Below are 17,231 nucleotides of genomic sequence, written 5' to 3' on the forward strand. Positions count from 1 at the left end.
AAATCAAACTTTTTAAATAAAAGTAATGCATTCAAGTAGGTAAGGAAAATTAAAGCACTACAGTAAAATATAAATTAAAAGGCCAAATCTTCCCCTGCAACTCCTATCACCAGTAAATATTCAGGGTATTTATTCAAGTTACAGCTCTTTCAGGAATTTTTCATACATATATAAGCATAATACATACAGTTTACTTTCTTGCTCATATAACTTCCTAATTTTGTTTTGGTGATCTTTATGCCAGAATGGCATATGAATATTAGATCCAGTTTAGTATTTTTAGTACCACATGGTTTTTAAGTCTCTGTTCCTTATTTTGGCTCATTAGAGCCATAGAGTGACATTTGGTCATTTTCAGCCTTTGATTGCCAAACCATATTGGAGTAAATATCCTTCAACACACATCTTCTGTACCTAGCTGCAAGATAAATTTCTAACAAGAAATGACTAGTTTTACAGTGTATGTATGTCATACCACCACAGGGAATGCCTGTTTGCTGTACATTATCAGACGTTAATTTTAGGATTCAGTAGGTGAAAAATGATGCTTAGTATTTTGGTTTACATTTAGTTTATTGTGAGTAAGATTGAGCATTTGTCCTATGTTTATTGTCCTTCCAAATGTCTTTTTAAACCTATGACAATGGTTTCTTTTGTGGTCAGGCTACTCTGAATGCCAGGACGTCCATTTTGGCAGCAGCGAACCCAATCAGTGGACACTATGACCGATCAAAATCATTGAAACAAAATATAAATTTGTCAGCTCCCATCATGTCCCGATTTGATCTCTTCTTTATACTTGTGGATGAATGTAATGAGGTAACCGAGTGAAGTGTCACTGTGAGCTTCCTTTGTTATTTCCAGTTTTAGTAATTGAAGGAGACATGGCTACAGGATGTACTCCTGATCAGCTAGTGCTTTTGTTTGCACTGACTTTCATTTCTCTCAGATTCATACAGGTTTGGGCAAAAGTTTTATTGAGCAAATCAAAATAAAGTCATTGGAATTGCTAGTTCCACTTAATTTTATTGAGGAATATGGAGTTTTTGTTTTTTTCATTACTGTTTTTTTAATTCTCAAGAAATAAAAGGAAAAATATTACAACTAACTCCCAGCCATACTTTTTAAGATTTTTATTAGAATTTTTTGCTCGGTGCCTGGGTGGCTCAGTTGGTTAAGCGTCATGATCATGGTTGTGAGTTCAAGCCCAAGGCCGAGCTTGGAACCTGTTTGGGATTCTCTCTGTAACCCAATCTTCCCCCTTCCCCATCTCCACGTTCACTCATAGCTGGGAGTGTCTGATTTTCATTTATTTTTGTTTGTGCATGGTTCATTAAGAAGTTTTTAAACATTTTAATTGGAAATAATTTCAAGCTTACAGATAAGTTGCAAGAAATAAAATTGTGCATGTAACACCTATGTACCCTTTGTACACTTACTAACATTTTTAAAATATATATTTGGCTTTTGTTGTACCATGAGAGTAAATTCCATATTTTTACTGTGGTTTTTTTCGATGTTAGTAACAGTTCTGTGATGGTTATCTCCATCTATTCACAAGCAGCAATATAATATTATGGCTAAGAGCATGGACTCTGAAGCTAAACTGGTCAAATCATGGCTCCATTACTTACTCTGATATCAGACAAGCCACTTTACTTCTCTGGGTCTCAATTTACTTACCTATAAAGTGGGAATAATATTATCTATTAAGATTTTTGTGAGGGTTATATGAATTAATGCTTCTAGGCACACTTAAGGCAACAATACCTGGCATATTATACCAGGCACCCTAGAAACTTAATTCTGCTATTCTTATTAAAGTCAGTTGATTCCTTCAGGAATATTCTTAGAGTAGGGCAAAGGTATGCATTAAATTTCCAATATTTGAAATGAAACTGTACCTTACTTTGCTCAGAAACTTGGTACCCATTAATACATCTTTCCGTGGCATATTGGAGCTTGTTTTTAGCTATAAATTATTAATGCCAGGGATAATCTGAAGTGGATATTGTTGTGACTGATCAAAGTGATTTTCTTCTTTTGAATTAGGTTACAGATTATGCTATTGCCAGACGTATAGTAGACTTGCATTCAAGAATTGAGGATTCCATTGATCGTGTCTATTCTCTTGATGATATCAGGAGGTATCTTCTCTTTGCAAGACAGTTTAAACCCAAGGTAACTAACAAGTCCTTTTGTACTGGAGTAGGGCATTTAAAAGGGCATAAACGGTTTCTATGGAAATTAACCTATAGGTTTTTTTCTTTTTGAGGATTTTGCTTTGTTTTGAGAACAATGCTTCAGAGAATTTAGAAGAGGGAATTTTCTAAAAATCTGAATATTATTTTACTTGTTAAAGTGCTAATAAAAGGATTTTTATCGGGGGATGGGATTCACCTGAGTGGCTCAGTCGATTAAGCATCCAACTCTTGATCTTGGCTCAGGTATTTATCTCAGGTCATGAGTTAAAGCCCTGCATTGGGCTCCACGGTGGGCATGGAGCCTACTTAAAAGGGGGGGGAAGTGTGGATTTTTATGGGTGTAGAATTTTGAATAACCAAATAAAATAGGACATACTTTTATTTCAGCCACTATTCCTAGGAATCTTTTTTTTAATGTTTTTATTTTATTTTTGAGAGAGAGAGTGACAGAGTGTGAGCAGGGGAGGCGCAGAGAGAGAGGGAGACACAGGACCTGAAGCAGGCTCCATGCTCTGAGCTGTCAGCACAGAACCCTATATGGGGCTTGAACTCATGAACTGCAAGATCCTGCGCTTAATCAACTCAGCCACCCAGGCGCCCCGTTATTCCTAAGTATCTTGAAATTGTATGAGCTTAAGTCCGGAGTCTACCGAATGCTCTTGAATCAATCTTTGAGGAAGAGTTTGGATTCCTTTAGGTCATTGTGATTAACATGGATTAATATTTTACAGTAATTAATGAAGTTCATTTAGTTGAATCTGTACTAGATCCAGGACATTCATTTTTAAAGTAAACTTTGAAATTTGTTTTGTTTGACATTTTCCTAAAGTAGAATACAAAAAAGAAAAAATTGATTCTGGGTGAGGTTTTTACACTATTTTCTAGCTCATTTTGGATGTTTATCCTTAGGTTTTTGTTATTTATCACTTCACTGACATCCATATTGGGATTGGTTTTCACTGTCCTGAAAGAGAAGCTTAATGAGGCATTTAAAACCAAGGGTTATTGGATACATATGTATAAAGAGGGTTTTATTCTCTATGACTATGTACTTATCCCTTGGTGACCTTGACATTCTTCCATAATAGGCTGAGTTCCTGACTCTGAAAAACTGAGTATTCTTTTAGTATTCTTACTTTGTTGTTATTATTCAGCAAATGTTTACTGAAATAGCTGATATGTGTTTGTGTAGATCTCTCTTTTTCCCAAAGACAGCAGAATTAACTGAGTTTCAGGAAGAGCCTGAGCATTAATTTGTTTAATGAGCTTTGGCATCTTGGGTTTAAAAAAAAGATTACAGTGGCGCCTGGGGGGCTCAGTTGGTTGAGCAACCAACTTAGCTGAGGTCATGATCTCGCGGTTCCTGGGTTCGGGCCCCACGTCAGGCTCTGTGATGACAGCTCAGAGCCTGAAGCCTGCTTCAGATTCTGTGTCTCCTTCTCTCTCTGCCCCTACCCCATTCATGCTGTGTCTCTCTCTTTCTCTCAATAATAAATGTGAAAAAAAAAAAAAAAACATTACATCCTTCTCCACTGCTTCAGCTTGCTTTGTATCTTTTAGAAATGGCACTGGCTTAAATACTAACCTTGCTGTCTTCCTGTTCATAAAATTAGTACTGAAATTCACAGGTGTCCTTAGTTTAGTTTCTTTTGAAAGGCATTTCAGTATTGTCATTGACTTCACAGTTTTGACTGTCTCAGTTCCCTAAAGTGTCTCTATCTGGAAGACTCTTAAATTTAATGTAGCTCCCATCAAGTAGAAAAGCTCTGATTTCAGTGATGTTCTGAAACAGATTTCTAAGGAGTCAGAGGACTTTATTGTGGAACAGTATAAACGTCTCCGCCAGAGGGATGGCTCTGGAGTAACCAAGTCTTCATGGAGGATTACAGTGCGTCAGCTTGAGAGCATGATCCGTCTCTCTGAAGCAATGGCTCGAATGCACTGCTGTGATGAGGTATCAAAGTTACTTTAACATAATGGGACGAAAGAAATTGGATGGGAGTTCATAAGCATGTTTTTATCTTTGGTATACTGTTGCGTGCTCATACGATACACAGTGCTGGGGTTTCTCCCTTGAAGAGGGTTGCTGTGAAGTAATATTGAATATAGTTTGATTAACATAATGAAATAATCATGTCCTTGGTTATCGAGTACATACAGAGGGAGTCCCCACTAATAGGTAGATGGTCCTCCTGAAGTATTGTCAGAAAGTCAGTAGTAGCCTAAAAGTCCATCATCTGATCACAGGAAGGTTGAGTACAATGTAATGTTATTTTGAGAGAGACCACATTTTCATAACTTTTATTAAGTACATTGTAATTTTATTAATTATTGTCAAGCTCTTTACCTAATTTATAAATTAAACTTTATCATAGGTATATATGTATAGGGAAAACATTATACGTAAGGTTAAGTACTGTCTGTGGTTTATGCATCCACTGGGGGTCTTGGAACATAATCCCTAAGAATAAGGGGATAGAGTGTACCACATTTCTGTTGATCATCCGTGGACATGTGAGTTGCTTCCCCCTCTTGGCTGTTGGGAATAATGCTGGAGTGAACATGGGTATTTTCTGTGTTTTGAATATCCATTATCCGATATATAATACACAGATATGTTCTTCCATTCTGTAGGTTGCCTTTTTAACTCTGTTGACTGTTTCCCTTGATGCTCAGAAGTTTTTGAATGGAATATTGTTTCATTTGTCAGTATACCCCTTTGTTGTTGTGCTTTTGACACTATTATCAGATCTAATGTCCTGAGGCTTTTTTTCCCTGTGTTTTCTTACATATGTTTTATAGTTTTAGGTCTTCAATCTCTTTTAAGTTAATTTGTATGGGATGTCAGGCAGGGGTCTAACTTCATTCTTTATTTTTTATAAGATATCCAGTTTCCCCAGTAACATTTGTTGAAGAGACTCTCCGTTCCCCAAGGAGTGGGCTTGGCACCCTTGTCAGAGATTGTTTGATCATATATGTGAGGAGTTAATGATAACCTTAAGGATTACTTTATATAGGTGAAATCCTCGAATATGTCCCCCCTTGCATCTGGTTCTTTCAAAGAGAATTAACACTATAAAATATCATCTAGGTTTTATGTAATAGTAGTTTGCCCATTTTTGTTGCTGCTAATATTTTGTCAGTAGATCACAGTGATACACCCATTCTTCTGTTAATGGACGTTTGGATAGTTTCCAGTTTGGGTTCTTAGGATACATGTCTTTTGGTCTGTATGGTGTATATATATGTTTGTATACATTTCTGTTGAGTATACATGTAGAAGTAGAATTGTTGGGTCAGAGGTTATACATATGTTCAGATCAGTAAAGACTGCCAAGATGGTTTTCCTTAGTGGTTGTATCAATTTATATTCCCGCCAGCAGTGAATGAAAGTTGTTCTGCATTCTTTCCAATACTGTATTTTGTTGTTCCTTTTAAACTATTCTGGTGAACTTATGGTGTTAGCTCATATTTTATATATGTGTGTGAGAGAGGGAGGGTGTGAGAAATACTAAAATGTCACTCTGATTTAGTAAGGAGAGAATCTGTTTGGCATATCAGGAAGACTGACTTTCTGATTTACTTCATCTTGATTGGTTTAGGTCCAGCCTAAACACGTGAAGGAAGCTTTCAGGTTACTGAATAAGTCAATCATCCGTGTAGAAACACCTGATGTCAACCTAGATCAAGAAGAAGAGGCCCAGATGGAGGTAGATGAGGGCCCGGATGGCATCAATGGTGAGATACTTGTTCATTTACTGTTTTGGAGTTATGAGCTAAAATGGTCTCTGAGATGTTATGATAAAAATGCTCTCGTTGATGGTTTTGAAGTCTATATAGCAAAAGAGAAAAAATGAATACTGAATTGTACTGTTTACAAGGTAAAATACGACTAAAAGTTGATATTAAATATCTATGCGTGAAAGACTGAAAGAAAATACACCAAAATGGTGACTAATTGTCTGGCCTCATTTATTGTTATTTTGCTTTTGAAGTAAAAACATGTTCTTGAGTACATTAAAACAGACAAATGCTGTGTGCCTGAGTGGCTCAGTCGGTTAAGCGTCCAACTCTTGATTGTGGCTCAGGTTATGATCTCATGGTTTGTGAGTTTGAGCCCCATGTCAGGCTCTGTACTAACATGCAGAAACTGCTTGCGATTTTTCTCTCTCCCATTCTCTGTTCCCCCATTTGTGCACGCGCGCGCTCTCTCTCTCTCTCTCTCTCTCTCTCTCAAAATAAATAAACTTAAAAAAATAACAAATACCAGATTTTCACATTTTGTGTATAATACTGCAAATGAACTTAAAAAAATTTTTTTTTTAGTGTTTATTTATTTTTGAGAGAGAAAGACCAAGCACAAATTGGAGGACAGAGAGAGACACAAAAGCCAAAGCAGGCTCCAGGATCTGAGCTGTCAGCACAGAACCTGGCATGGAGCTCAAGCTCATGGACCATGAGCTCATGACCTGAGCTGCGGTCATTTTATTATTTTATTTTATTATCTTTTTTAATGGTTTTTATTTATTTTTGAGAGGCAGAGACAGTGCGAGCAGGGGAGGGTCAGAGACAGAGGGAGACACAGAATCTGAAACAGGCTCCAGGCTCTGAGCTAGCTGTCAGCACAGAGCCTGACGCAGGGCTCGAACCCACGAACCGTGAGATCATGACCTGAGCCGAAGCTGGACGCTTAACTGACTGAGCCACCCAGGTGCCCTGCCCCCGCCCTTTTTTTTTCTTTTTATATTTTTTTCAATGTTTTTTTATTTTTGAGAGCGAGCGCGTGGGTGAGGGAAATACAGAGAGGGAGACATAGAATCTAAAGCAGCAAATGAACTTTTAGATCATGGAATCTTCATATCTGCCATCCTTCCCATTCCTTCCAAATTAGTTTGTCTTCACTATTAGCATTTACAAATTTGCTTCTAATTTATTTGTAAAATGACTACTGAGTATAACAATATGTTTGTTTAGAAGTTAATATTAAAATAGAAGTAGTATACCTATAAACAATTGATGGGGGAGTGTTGGAGGCACAAACACAAGATTCAGGTGGTTGATATTTCACTTAGGTCATGTTGACAGCCCTGCTCCTGTGAATGGAATCAATGGCCACAGTGAAGAAATAAACCAAGATTTTGTTCCTAAAGCCTCCTTAAGGCTCGGCTTCTCCGAGTACTGCCGAATTTCTAACCTTATTGTGCTTCACCTCAGAAAGATGGAGGAAGGTAAGGCTTTACCTAGTGTGCGCACATGCTTAGTCATTCATACAAGTTGTTTTTGCATAGTAAACCACTTCTGACTGCTAAAGATTCTGTTTTGTCAGAAGAGATGATAAATGGTTATACAAGCTCACTTTGGCAAAGAAAAGCTATGGGATATCAGTACATCTGACAGTTTGGACATTTACCTACAAGCTGATTGTCAAACTTTTAATGTCCTTTGCCTGTTTTAATATTTTTGAAAATCAGAAGTTGGGATCTGATAATATATAAAGAAGCACTTAAATGTTTTTCCAGATGCAAAATCACTGTTCCTTACTTACAGTGGCCTTACTTCAAATGGATGACTCTAGGTTGTTTATATTTTATAGGCAAGTAATTGAACTGAAAAGATCATACTAGCACAGGTACATTCTATACCTAAAAATGAAGTACAATCCTCATTTCTCTGTATATAAAGTGTGATATCTGGACACTAGTAAACATCCTACCTTAACTGCTTTATGGTGCTATTCTAGGATAGCTGGCACAAAAATGATGAAATCAAGGAGTTGAACTTAAACTTTAATTTTATGGTTAGTGATCAGGTAATTCTTACTTAAAAGTCCAAAAATGCTGGCTTCCAGACATACTCTGTCATCACAGTGCCCTGTGATGGAGGAAGAGAACAGTGAGGTTGTCTTAGCTTACTGAAGATTTGAGCCCTGTAGTTTTTGCCCCTGTTCCCTTGGGACAGATAGGTTTTAGCCCCTCCCTCTTCTCACATAAAAACATTCAGGAGCTCACATGTTGTGTTCACATTGTATTTCATTTTTCTTTTTTTCGTGCAACTAAATTTTAAACATGGCAAACCATTGATGGAACAAAGATATGATTAGCACCCAGACACTGTCTGCATTTTACAGATAAATTCTGCTAGACCTTCTTTTCCTTAGGGAAAAAAATACTATTCACCCAGTAAATTATGAATTCTCAGTCTTCAGGTGGACAGCTGTTCTTTAGTCCAGCACGGAGGGCACAACTTTAAGCCAAAAAGGTCACTTACCAAGAACAGTTAGACCAACCACTGAAGTTTCAATACGCCCATAATAAAACTTTTCAAAGGCATTGTCAGTAAAGCTACAATTGTCCTGTTTTTCATTTTGCATTTTATTAGCAGTAGCTAGAATCAAGACTAAGAGTTTTCTTTTATCAATACTTTGCTTCTGTGATAGTTACTATATTATTCAGGTTCCAGCTTTTCTTGTGAATTTGGAGTTCTGCTTTGGACTCTGACGAAGTAGACAATCATTGAATATAGAGAGACCTTGCTGAAATAAATTGGTAATTTTTTGTTTTGAGTGAATGCCCATGGATTTCACTTCTTGGTTCAGCTGCATAAAATCTTCCTTATTCCAAAGAGGATAAGTTATGTTTAAGAAGTTTTGCTTGCTGTTGCTAATTTATGCTTTCAGTTACTATTGGCAAACATTCCATAGGTGATGAAGGACAGAAGTTGAAGGAAACAGCTTCATACTTTGAAATCTTAATAGCTTCAAGAAACTTGTTTCTTATGATGTCTATTTTATTAGATTTTTTTCTTCAGGATGAAGTCAGGCATTTTAATACAAGTAATATGACAGGTTATTTCAAGCTTACTGTTGAACACTGCAAACCTTATTTTAGCAGATATACTTTCTGACAGGTTGATGGTTATCTAAACTGTACACTATCTTGTGTATGCAAACCCAAGGATTGGCAATACAATTTGCTAGAAGGAAAATTTAATCCTTCTGAAATGTATTTTTTGTTACAGAAGAGGATGAGTCGGCATTAAAGAGGAGTGAACTTGTTAACTGGTACTTGAAGGAAATCGAATCGGAAATAGATTCTGAAGAGGAACTTATAAATAAAAAGAGAATTATAGAGAAGGTCATTCATCGACTCACCCACTATGTACGTACCTAACTACTCTTGCTTGATTGTTAATGAGGGAGGAAGTCTATGCCTCATACCTGCACGTTCATAGATGTTCATTTATTTTGAATCATTGGGATCTAGTTAGAATTACGAGTTGTGGGGGTCCAGGGGCCCCAGTTGATTAAGCTCCTGACTTTGGCTCAGGTCATGATACTGTGATTCATGGGTTCGAGCCCCATGTCGGGCACTGTGCTGACAGCTCAGAGCCTGGAGCCTGCTCCAGATTCTGGGTCTCCCTTTCTCTCTGCCCCTCCCCTGCTTACAGTCTGTCTTTTTGTCCCAAAAATAAAAAAACAGTAAAAAAAAAAAGAAGAGTTATGAATTGTAAAAAAGAGAATTTACAGCAGTTGATTGACTTGTTTCCTCTGCTGGAACCAGCAGAACCTAAGTTAAATCTGGGAAGGTAGGCTTAGGGTCTTACTATCAGACCATTTTTAATCTTTGTTTTCCAGTCCCTTTACCATAAATCTGCAAGCATTCTAACCTCTATTGCCCGTTTTCTGTATTTCCTCTTCCCCATATCCTCACCTCCCCCATCACCCAGCTTACAGTCTATGGTCTGTCCCAATGATCACTCCTTTCTCACATTTTAAACTGTAATCTCTCTGTTCTACTTGATTGGTGAAACCCCGGTGTTGGTTAAATCGAATTCTTTTTACCGTGCCATATCCAAGCAGCTAAAAGTATCTGGAGAAAGGCGTACAACCACGTGCCATGTCCTGCTTTAAATTCATGCCCCTAATCTCAAGTGGACCCTTCTTTACTGCATCCTACCGACCTCAAAGTGGCACTGCCCAGTGCTGTGACTTCTCCCACTCTCTTACAGGATCATTACAGACGCACCGCCCCCCTACTCACATCAGTTGGGTTATTCTCTATATTTGGCCTGCTGGTCTGTCATTATTGATATCTCCTTCTGAGTCACCGTATTCTCCTGGGCTTTCTCCTCTCTCGTTGATTATTTCCTCTTTGTCTCTTTTCCTGAGTTGTGTCATTTTTTAAATGGAGTGCTGTGCTCAATCTTTAGACCTCTTTTGTGTTTACACTGATTACCTGAGTGATCTCTTTTGGTTCCATGAATTTAAGTCCATCCATTGATGTCTCCCAGATTCAGCTCTCACCTCTCCTAATTCCAGATGTTGGTAGCCAGCTGCCTACTTGTGAACTATAGGCATCTCACATTTAATGTGGGCAAAACCGTTTTCCCCCCCCGCCCCACCCCTGAATCATTCCCATTTATTCAGTTGTTCTAAATCAAACACATTAGAACCATCCATGATTCCAATTTTCCCTCCTAGCCTCTCCTTTTACAGCAAATCCTGTGAGTCCTGCCTTCAGTATATGTGTGTTCTGTGTTCTGTGCTCACCACCTTCACATCTACTCAAGCTACTATGGCTGGACTTTCACAGGAAACTCCCCACTGTCCCCCTTTATACTGGCTCTCTGTTCAGCAGCCAGACAGATCTTTTAACAAATCAAAATGTTTTCGTGCCCTACCTTCCAGTTCTTTCACATTTACAATAAAGTCCTGTCTCTCTAACATGGCCTGCAGAACCTATACAACAAAACCCCTGTGTACCTCTGCACCTTCTTGCATAGGACTCTCTTCATGTTGTTACTCAGTGATACTGGCCTTGTCACTATTCCAGAGACACATGGAACATGAAGGCCTTTGCACTTGTCCTTCTGTCTTTTTACCTAGATTCCCTCTTTCATTCTGGTGTCTGCTCAAATGTTACCTTCTCAAAGAGGTGGTTCTTGCCTAACCTGTCAAAATAAGAGCCTCCTGGAGCACCTGGGTGGCTCAGTTGGTTAAGTATCTGACCAGCTCAGGTCATGATCTCACAGTTTGTGGGCTTGAGCTTCCCATCAGGCTCTGCACTATCAGGGCTTCAGATCTCTGTCTCCCTCTCTCTCTCTGCCCCACCCCTTCTCTTCCCCCCCTTTCTCAAAAATAAATAAACATTTTTTAAAAATAATAAGAGGGGCTCCTGGGTGGCTCAGCCGGTTGAGCATCCAACTTTGGTTCAAGTCATGATCTCACAGTTCGTGGGTTCGAGCCCTGCATTGGCTCTGTGCTGACAGCTCGGAGCCCAGAGCCTGCTTCAGATTCTGTGTGCATGTCTCTCCCTGCCCCTTCCCTGCTCACGCGCTCTCTCTCTCAAAAATAAACAAACATTAAAAAAATAACAAGAGCCTCCTCCTTGCTATCACTCCCTAACCCTGCTTTGTGTTACATCATCGCGCTCATTGTTGCCTGGCACTAGATTTTCAGCTTGACTCATTAGCATGCAAGCAGCAGGAGGGCAGGGACTTTGTTTGATCACTGTACCCCCACAACCTGTAGTGGTGCCTGGCACATAGAGAGGTCAAATACTTGATGAATGATTGAATTTTTTTGTTTAAGTGGCAGATTCAGTTGCCCTGTAGCTCACTTTACAGTGTTCACTCTATAAATATCACAAGTGTCACATATCAGGGTTGTGTCATCTAAGAAATCCTTTACTTGTGTGAGGAGATGAGTGTATGATTAGGTGGTATAATATCTATGAAAATCTGAATTGGGGTGGTACACATCCAGTTGTCTTTCTAGTGCTGGGAAGTGTGTTTGCACCAGGCCAGCCCTTCCCTTCCTAGTGCCTCCTGGGATCGGTGTAAGATAAATTCACCTACACCACAAGTCTACTTTGGGACACTTGGTTAAATCAGCTGATCTAAGCTGGAGCTGCCTTTTTAAGTTTGACACCACCTGAGCTAGCTAGCTCACTACAGAAAACTAGAGAAATTACACTGTGCTGATCAAATGTTCTTCCTGTGAGGGCGTGTTAATACATAGGGTGAGCTCTTGAACGTGTCCAGTCCCTCTTAAAGGCAGTAGCGCTCATACCACAGGACATTTCTACCTTCCTAAGATTGAATACTATTTCCTGAGTTCTATATGGGCTTGGCTAGGAGTTCCTCTCATTTATGGGTATTTTAGATCAACGCACAGATACATTTAAGCTATGTGGCATGTTTTACTTTTTTTTTATTATCTCAGAGTGAAAATTTTTCCATGTTAATTATCTTTAGATTCCACTTCTAACTGAATTGTGAATGGTTGGTATATGAAAGAGTTCAGTGGCTAGTAATTAAAAATGTATACTAAGTGAAATTAAAACACTTATCAGAGTGATACACAATGATAAGCATATTAGGATTTTATGCAATTGCATAACCTTAAAATTCATGTATTATATTTTGTGTTTTTTGAAGTCATATTTACCAGATGTAGTGTGCCAGGAAACCTTACTAAAATCACAATGTTGAACTTACCTATAGTCCTTTCTCTGAGAGTTTCTCAAGGAGAAATAGAAGAAAACACTAATTGCAAATACTGAGAAGTGTCAAATTCCGTGGATGGGAGCATTTTTACACTACTGCTGCTCAGGACAAATGTTTGTGTTTCACAGGATCATGTTCTGATTGAGCTCACCCAGGCTGGATTAAAAGGCTCTACAGAAGGAAGCGAGAGCTATGAAGAGGATCCCTACTTGGTAGTTAACCCTAATTACTTGCTTGAAGATTGAGATACTGAAAGTAACCAGAAAAACCGTGGCCCCTACCTTGTGTCCTGGAGTCTGGGTGATGTAGCTCTGCTAGCAAGAGAAATGTTTCTGGGAGCAGGGTTTCAGGAAGATTTATTCGGAGGAATAAGAGCATCGTTGGTGGCCCTGTGTGTCACATTCCTGTAATACGCTTTTATACCAACACAAGCTTTAGCACGTTGTTTTGTGTGCTTCTTATCTAAATGAAGTTGGAACCTGATGATGTGTGGTTTCTGTAACTGAGACCTTGTTTTCATGTATAGAAAAAGGTCTGATATTTTTATGGCATATAGTATCTTACTGGGGAAATAACTTTTTATAATTGCCAACTACTGCTTTTCTTCATCAAAATAAAATAATGTGTTCTGCAGTTTTCTTTTGGATTTAGTTCACCCTACTCTAATTATTGCTTTCCTCTACATTTGACCCTTGAACAACATGGAGGTTGAGGGCACGCGTTCCCTCATGCCGTCAGAAATCTGTGTATAACTTGCCCAAAACTTAACTACTAATAGCCTACCTTTTTCTTAATTTTTTTCAGTATTTCTAGGCTACAAGATTTGTCTACAAGTTTTCTGAAATTGTTGCAGATCTCTGAAAAACTTTCCAATACATTTATTGGAAAAATCCATGTATAAATGTACTCACACAGTTCAAACCAGAGTCATGTGGGGCACAGCTATGCTTGTGAACATGAGTCTTTACCGATTTGCTTAATGAGGGGCAGGTGGATGGAAGTGTATGGCATTATAATTTATAAGCCTCTAGGATTAGGTTCCTATGAGGAGGCCTTATTAGAATTCATACAAAGGCTAAGGGGTTTTAGAAACTACTTTCCAAGATTAATTCCAGTTCTGTTTTGTTTAAGGTAATACAATAACCTTTATAAACTTTTTCATCATCTGTATGTTCATGAGGTAGCAGTTCCTGTTGCACCTTTTAACAACAGTTGGCATTTTGGGAACTTAGGGTCAGTTAGGGAATGTTTATATGTTTTATGTGAGTTCACTAGTAATAACTTCACTGTCCAGTGGCTTGAATACAACAGGGTGAAGAGGACTGGAAATGAGTAGAGAAGTTCCACAGTTAGCAGATGCAGACAAAAACTCCTCTGTCAAAAGTATGTTCCTAATTAATGAGGGTAGGAGAACCTGTTGGGAAGAGGAAAGCTCAGGGCACAGGATCTCAAACTCCCTGTTGAGGCAGTGAGGAGATGCTAGTGTAGGGCACAAATAGGCAGGACATTCCATAATGGGCGATAGGAAGAGTATCTAGTGAAAACCCAGGAGACAGCAAGAAAGAGCCCCTCTGCACTGACTCCCAACATGATAAAATGGGATGGAGAGGATCTGAAAGAAACAGCCTGCCAACTTGAGCTTTAATTTTATCAAATATTTGCCCAAAGGGAAATTCAAGCCTAAGAAAGAGGAGTTATTTTTTGGAAAATCTGCCCTCCTCTTGTCAATTTTGGCATTTGAGTAGGGGCTACAGAGCACGGTGAAGGAGGGCCTTACTACAAATGAAGTCCTAGTTTTTGCATATCTGAGTTAAGTATGCTTCTATTTCCACACATTCCACCCTTTTCTTCTACATGTTACTTGTTGAAGTAGGTGAAGTGGCTAATGGATGATGGAGCACGTGTAAGATCCTTATGAAGAAAATTAGACAAGTGTTTAGTAAGTGGATAGATGTACCATGTTTCTGAATGGGAAGACTGGAATGTTGTCATTTGTTAGCTTATCTATAAATTCAGTGTATTTTCCACAAAATTCCAACTGATGTCCATCAATAAGGAAATTATTACATAAATTGTGGTGCGACTACTGTAGGATATACAAACAAAATTAAACCTATATATTTGAAATGGAATATCTACAGGACATATGGAGAAGAAAATGTACAAATATAGCTGTAGGAATACCTAAATATATAAAGCCAGTATTAACACCCCTAAAGAGAGGAATAGATAGCAATACAATAATGAATGGTAGAAGACTTAAGTACCTATCGTGATAAATGAATAGATAATCCAGACAAAATACCAATAAGGAAGCATTGACTTTATTATATTTTGAGAGAGAGTATGAGCAGGGGAGGGGCAGAGAGAGGGGGAGAGAATCCCAACCAGGTCACTGTGCTATCAACATGGAGTCCAATGCAGGGCTCAGTCTAAATCCAGGAGATCATGGCATAAGCTAAAAATAAGATTCAAATGCTTTGCAAACTGAGTCACCCAAGCACCCCAGTAAGCATTGACTAAATAACAGACCAGATGGACTTAACAAGCATATACAGGACATTCCATCCAAAAGAGAACACATTCTTAAGCACACAGGGTAGATCATATGTTACACCACAAAATAAATCTTAATAAATTTAATATTGGAATAAATAAGCATCTTTTCTGACCGTAATATAGTATGAAACTAAAGTATCAATTAAAAGAGAAAACGGAAATCAAGTATGTGGAACATGCTACCAAACAACTAGTTTCAAAGAAGAAATCACAAATTATAAAATATCTTGAGACAAATGACAACAAGAGTACAACACACAAAAATTTGTGGGATAAAGCAAAAGCAGTTTTTGTTTTTTTGGTTTCTTTTTTTTTTAATGTTCATTTTTGAGCAAGGGAGGGGCAGAGAAGGAAACTGAGATTCTAAGCAGGCCCTACAGTGTCACTTCAGACCCCTGATCATGAACTGTGAGATCATGACCTGAGCCAAAAACAGGATTCCGATGCTTAATCAACTGAGCCACCCAAGCACCCCAGCAAAAGCAGTTCTTAGAGGGAAATTTTAAAGCTTTATTTATGTAAGCCCCAATGTGGGGCTTGAACTCATGACCTCAAAATAAAAAGTCGCTGGTACTTCCAACTAAGCCAGCCAGGTGCCTAAGAGGGAACTTTAAAGGGATAAACATCTACATTAAGAAATAAAGATCTCAAATAACCTAACTTTAGGGGTTCCTGGGTGGTTCAGTAGGTTAAGTGACTCAGTTTGGGCCCAGGTTGTGATCTCATGGTTAGTTGAGTTTGAGCCCCGCATTGGGTTCCATGCTCACAGTGTGGAGCCTGCTTGGGATTCTCTCACTCTCGCTCGCTCTCTTTCTCTCTCTCTCTCTCTCAAAAAACAAAAAAAGGAAAACCTAACTTTACATCTCAACCAGAAAAGACACAAATGTTAGCAGAAGGAAGAAAATAACAGAGGACATAATATAAAGACTAAAATGACAATAGAAAAAAAGGTCAAAGAAACAGCTGATTTTTTGAAAAGAAAAAAAATGACAAACCTTTAGACTCACCAAGAAAAAAAAGACTCCAAATCCAAAGGAAGAGGAGGCATTATAACAACACAGAAATACAAAGGATTATAAGAGACTACTGTGAGGAATTGTACACAAATAGAACAACCTAGAAATAAATTCCTAGAAATACACAACTTACCAAGATTAAGTCATAAAGAAAAAGAAAATCTGAACAGACCAATTATTAGTAAGGAGTTTGAATCAATAGTCAAAAACCTCCCAACAAACGAAAGTCCAGGATTAGATGGCTTCAATGGTGAATTCTACCAAACAGTTAAAGAAGATTAATACCAATCCTCCAACTCTTCCAAAAAATAGAAGAGGAAGGAACACTTATAAACTTGTTTTATAAGACCAGCATTAACCTAATACCAGTATCAGACAAGGTCACCAAAAGAAAAAGTTACAGGCCAATGTCTCTTGTGAAAATTGATATAAAAATTCTTAATACACCAAATTTAATAATACATGAAAGGATCATACACCATGATCAACTGGGATTTGTTCCAGGGATACAAGGATGGTTCAACATCTGCAAATCAATGTGATATTAACACATTAACAAAATGAAGAACAAAAATCATATGACCACCTCAGTAGATGCAGGAAAAAATTTTTTGACAAAATTCAACATCCATTTATGATAAAAACTCAACAAAAGTGGGTACAAAGGGAACATACCTCAACAAACTATCTTAAAATTCGTATGGAACCACAAAAAACCTCGAATAGCCAAAGTAATATTGAAGAAGAAAACCAAAACGGGAGGCACCACAATCCCAGACTTTAGCCTCTACTACAAAGCTGTCATCATCAAGACAGTATGGTATTGGCACAAAAACAGACACACAGACCAATGGAATAGAATAGAGAGCCCAGAACTGGACCCACAAGTGTATGGCCAATTAATCTTTGACAAAACAAGAAAGAGTATCCAAAGGAAAAAAGACAG

General features: G+C 38.2%; 1 protein-coding gene across 1 annotated transcript in view; it reads left to right on the forward strand.

The window, feature by feature from the left end:
• The window catches only part of MCM6 (minichromosome maintenance complex component 6), a 33,199-nt gene extending 19,856 nt beyond the window's left edge, over positions 1 to 13,343 (forward strand). Inside the window, exons 10-16 of the mRNA XM_029933321.1 lie at positions 664 to 819; positions 2,053 to 2,181; positions 3,997 to 4,158; positions 5,807 to 5,942; positions 7,277 to 7,432; positions 9,222 to 9,361; positions 12,839 to 13,343. Coding sequence (XP_029789181.1) covers positions 664 to 819; positions 2,053 to 2,181; positions 3,997 to 4,158; positions 5,807 to 5,942; positions 7,277 to 7,432; positions 9,222 to 9,361; positions 12,839 to 12,955 — 996 coding nt within the window. The 3' untranslated portion in view covers positions 12,956 to 13,343. The remainder of the gene's footprint in view (positions 1 to 663; positions 820 to 2,052; positions 2,182 to 3,996; positions 4,159 to 5,806; positions 5,943 to 7,276; positions 7,433 to 9,221; positions 9,362 to 12,838) is intronic.
• Positions 13,344 to 17,231: the final 3,888 nt, after the last annotated feature.

This window comes from Suricata suricatta, chromosome 3 (assembly GCF_006229205.1).
Source record: "Suricata suricatta isolate VVHF042 chromosome 3, meerkat_22Aug2017_6uvM2_HiC, whole genome shotgun sequence".
NCBI lineage: Eukaryota > Metazoa > Chordata > Mammalia > Carnivora > Herpestidae > Suricata > Suricata suricatta.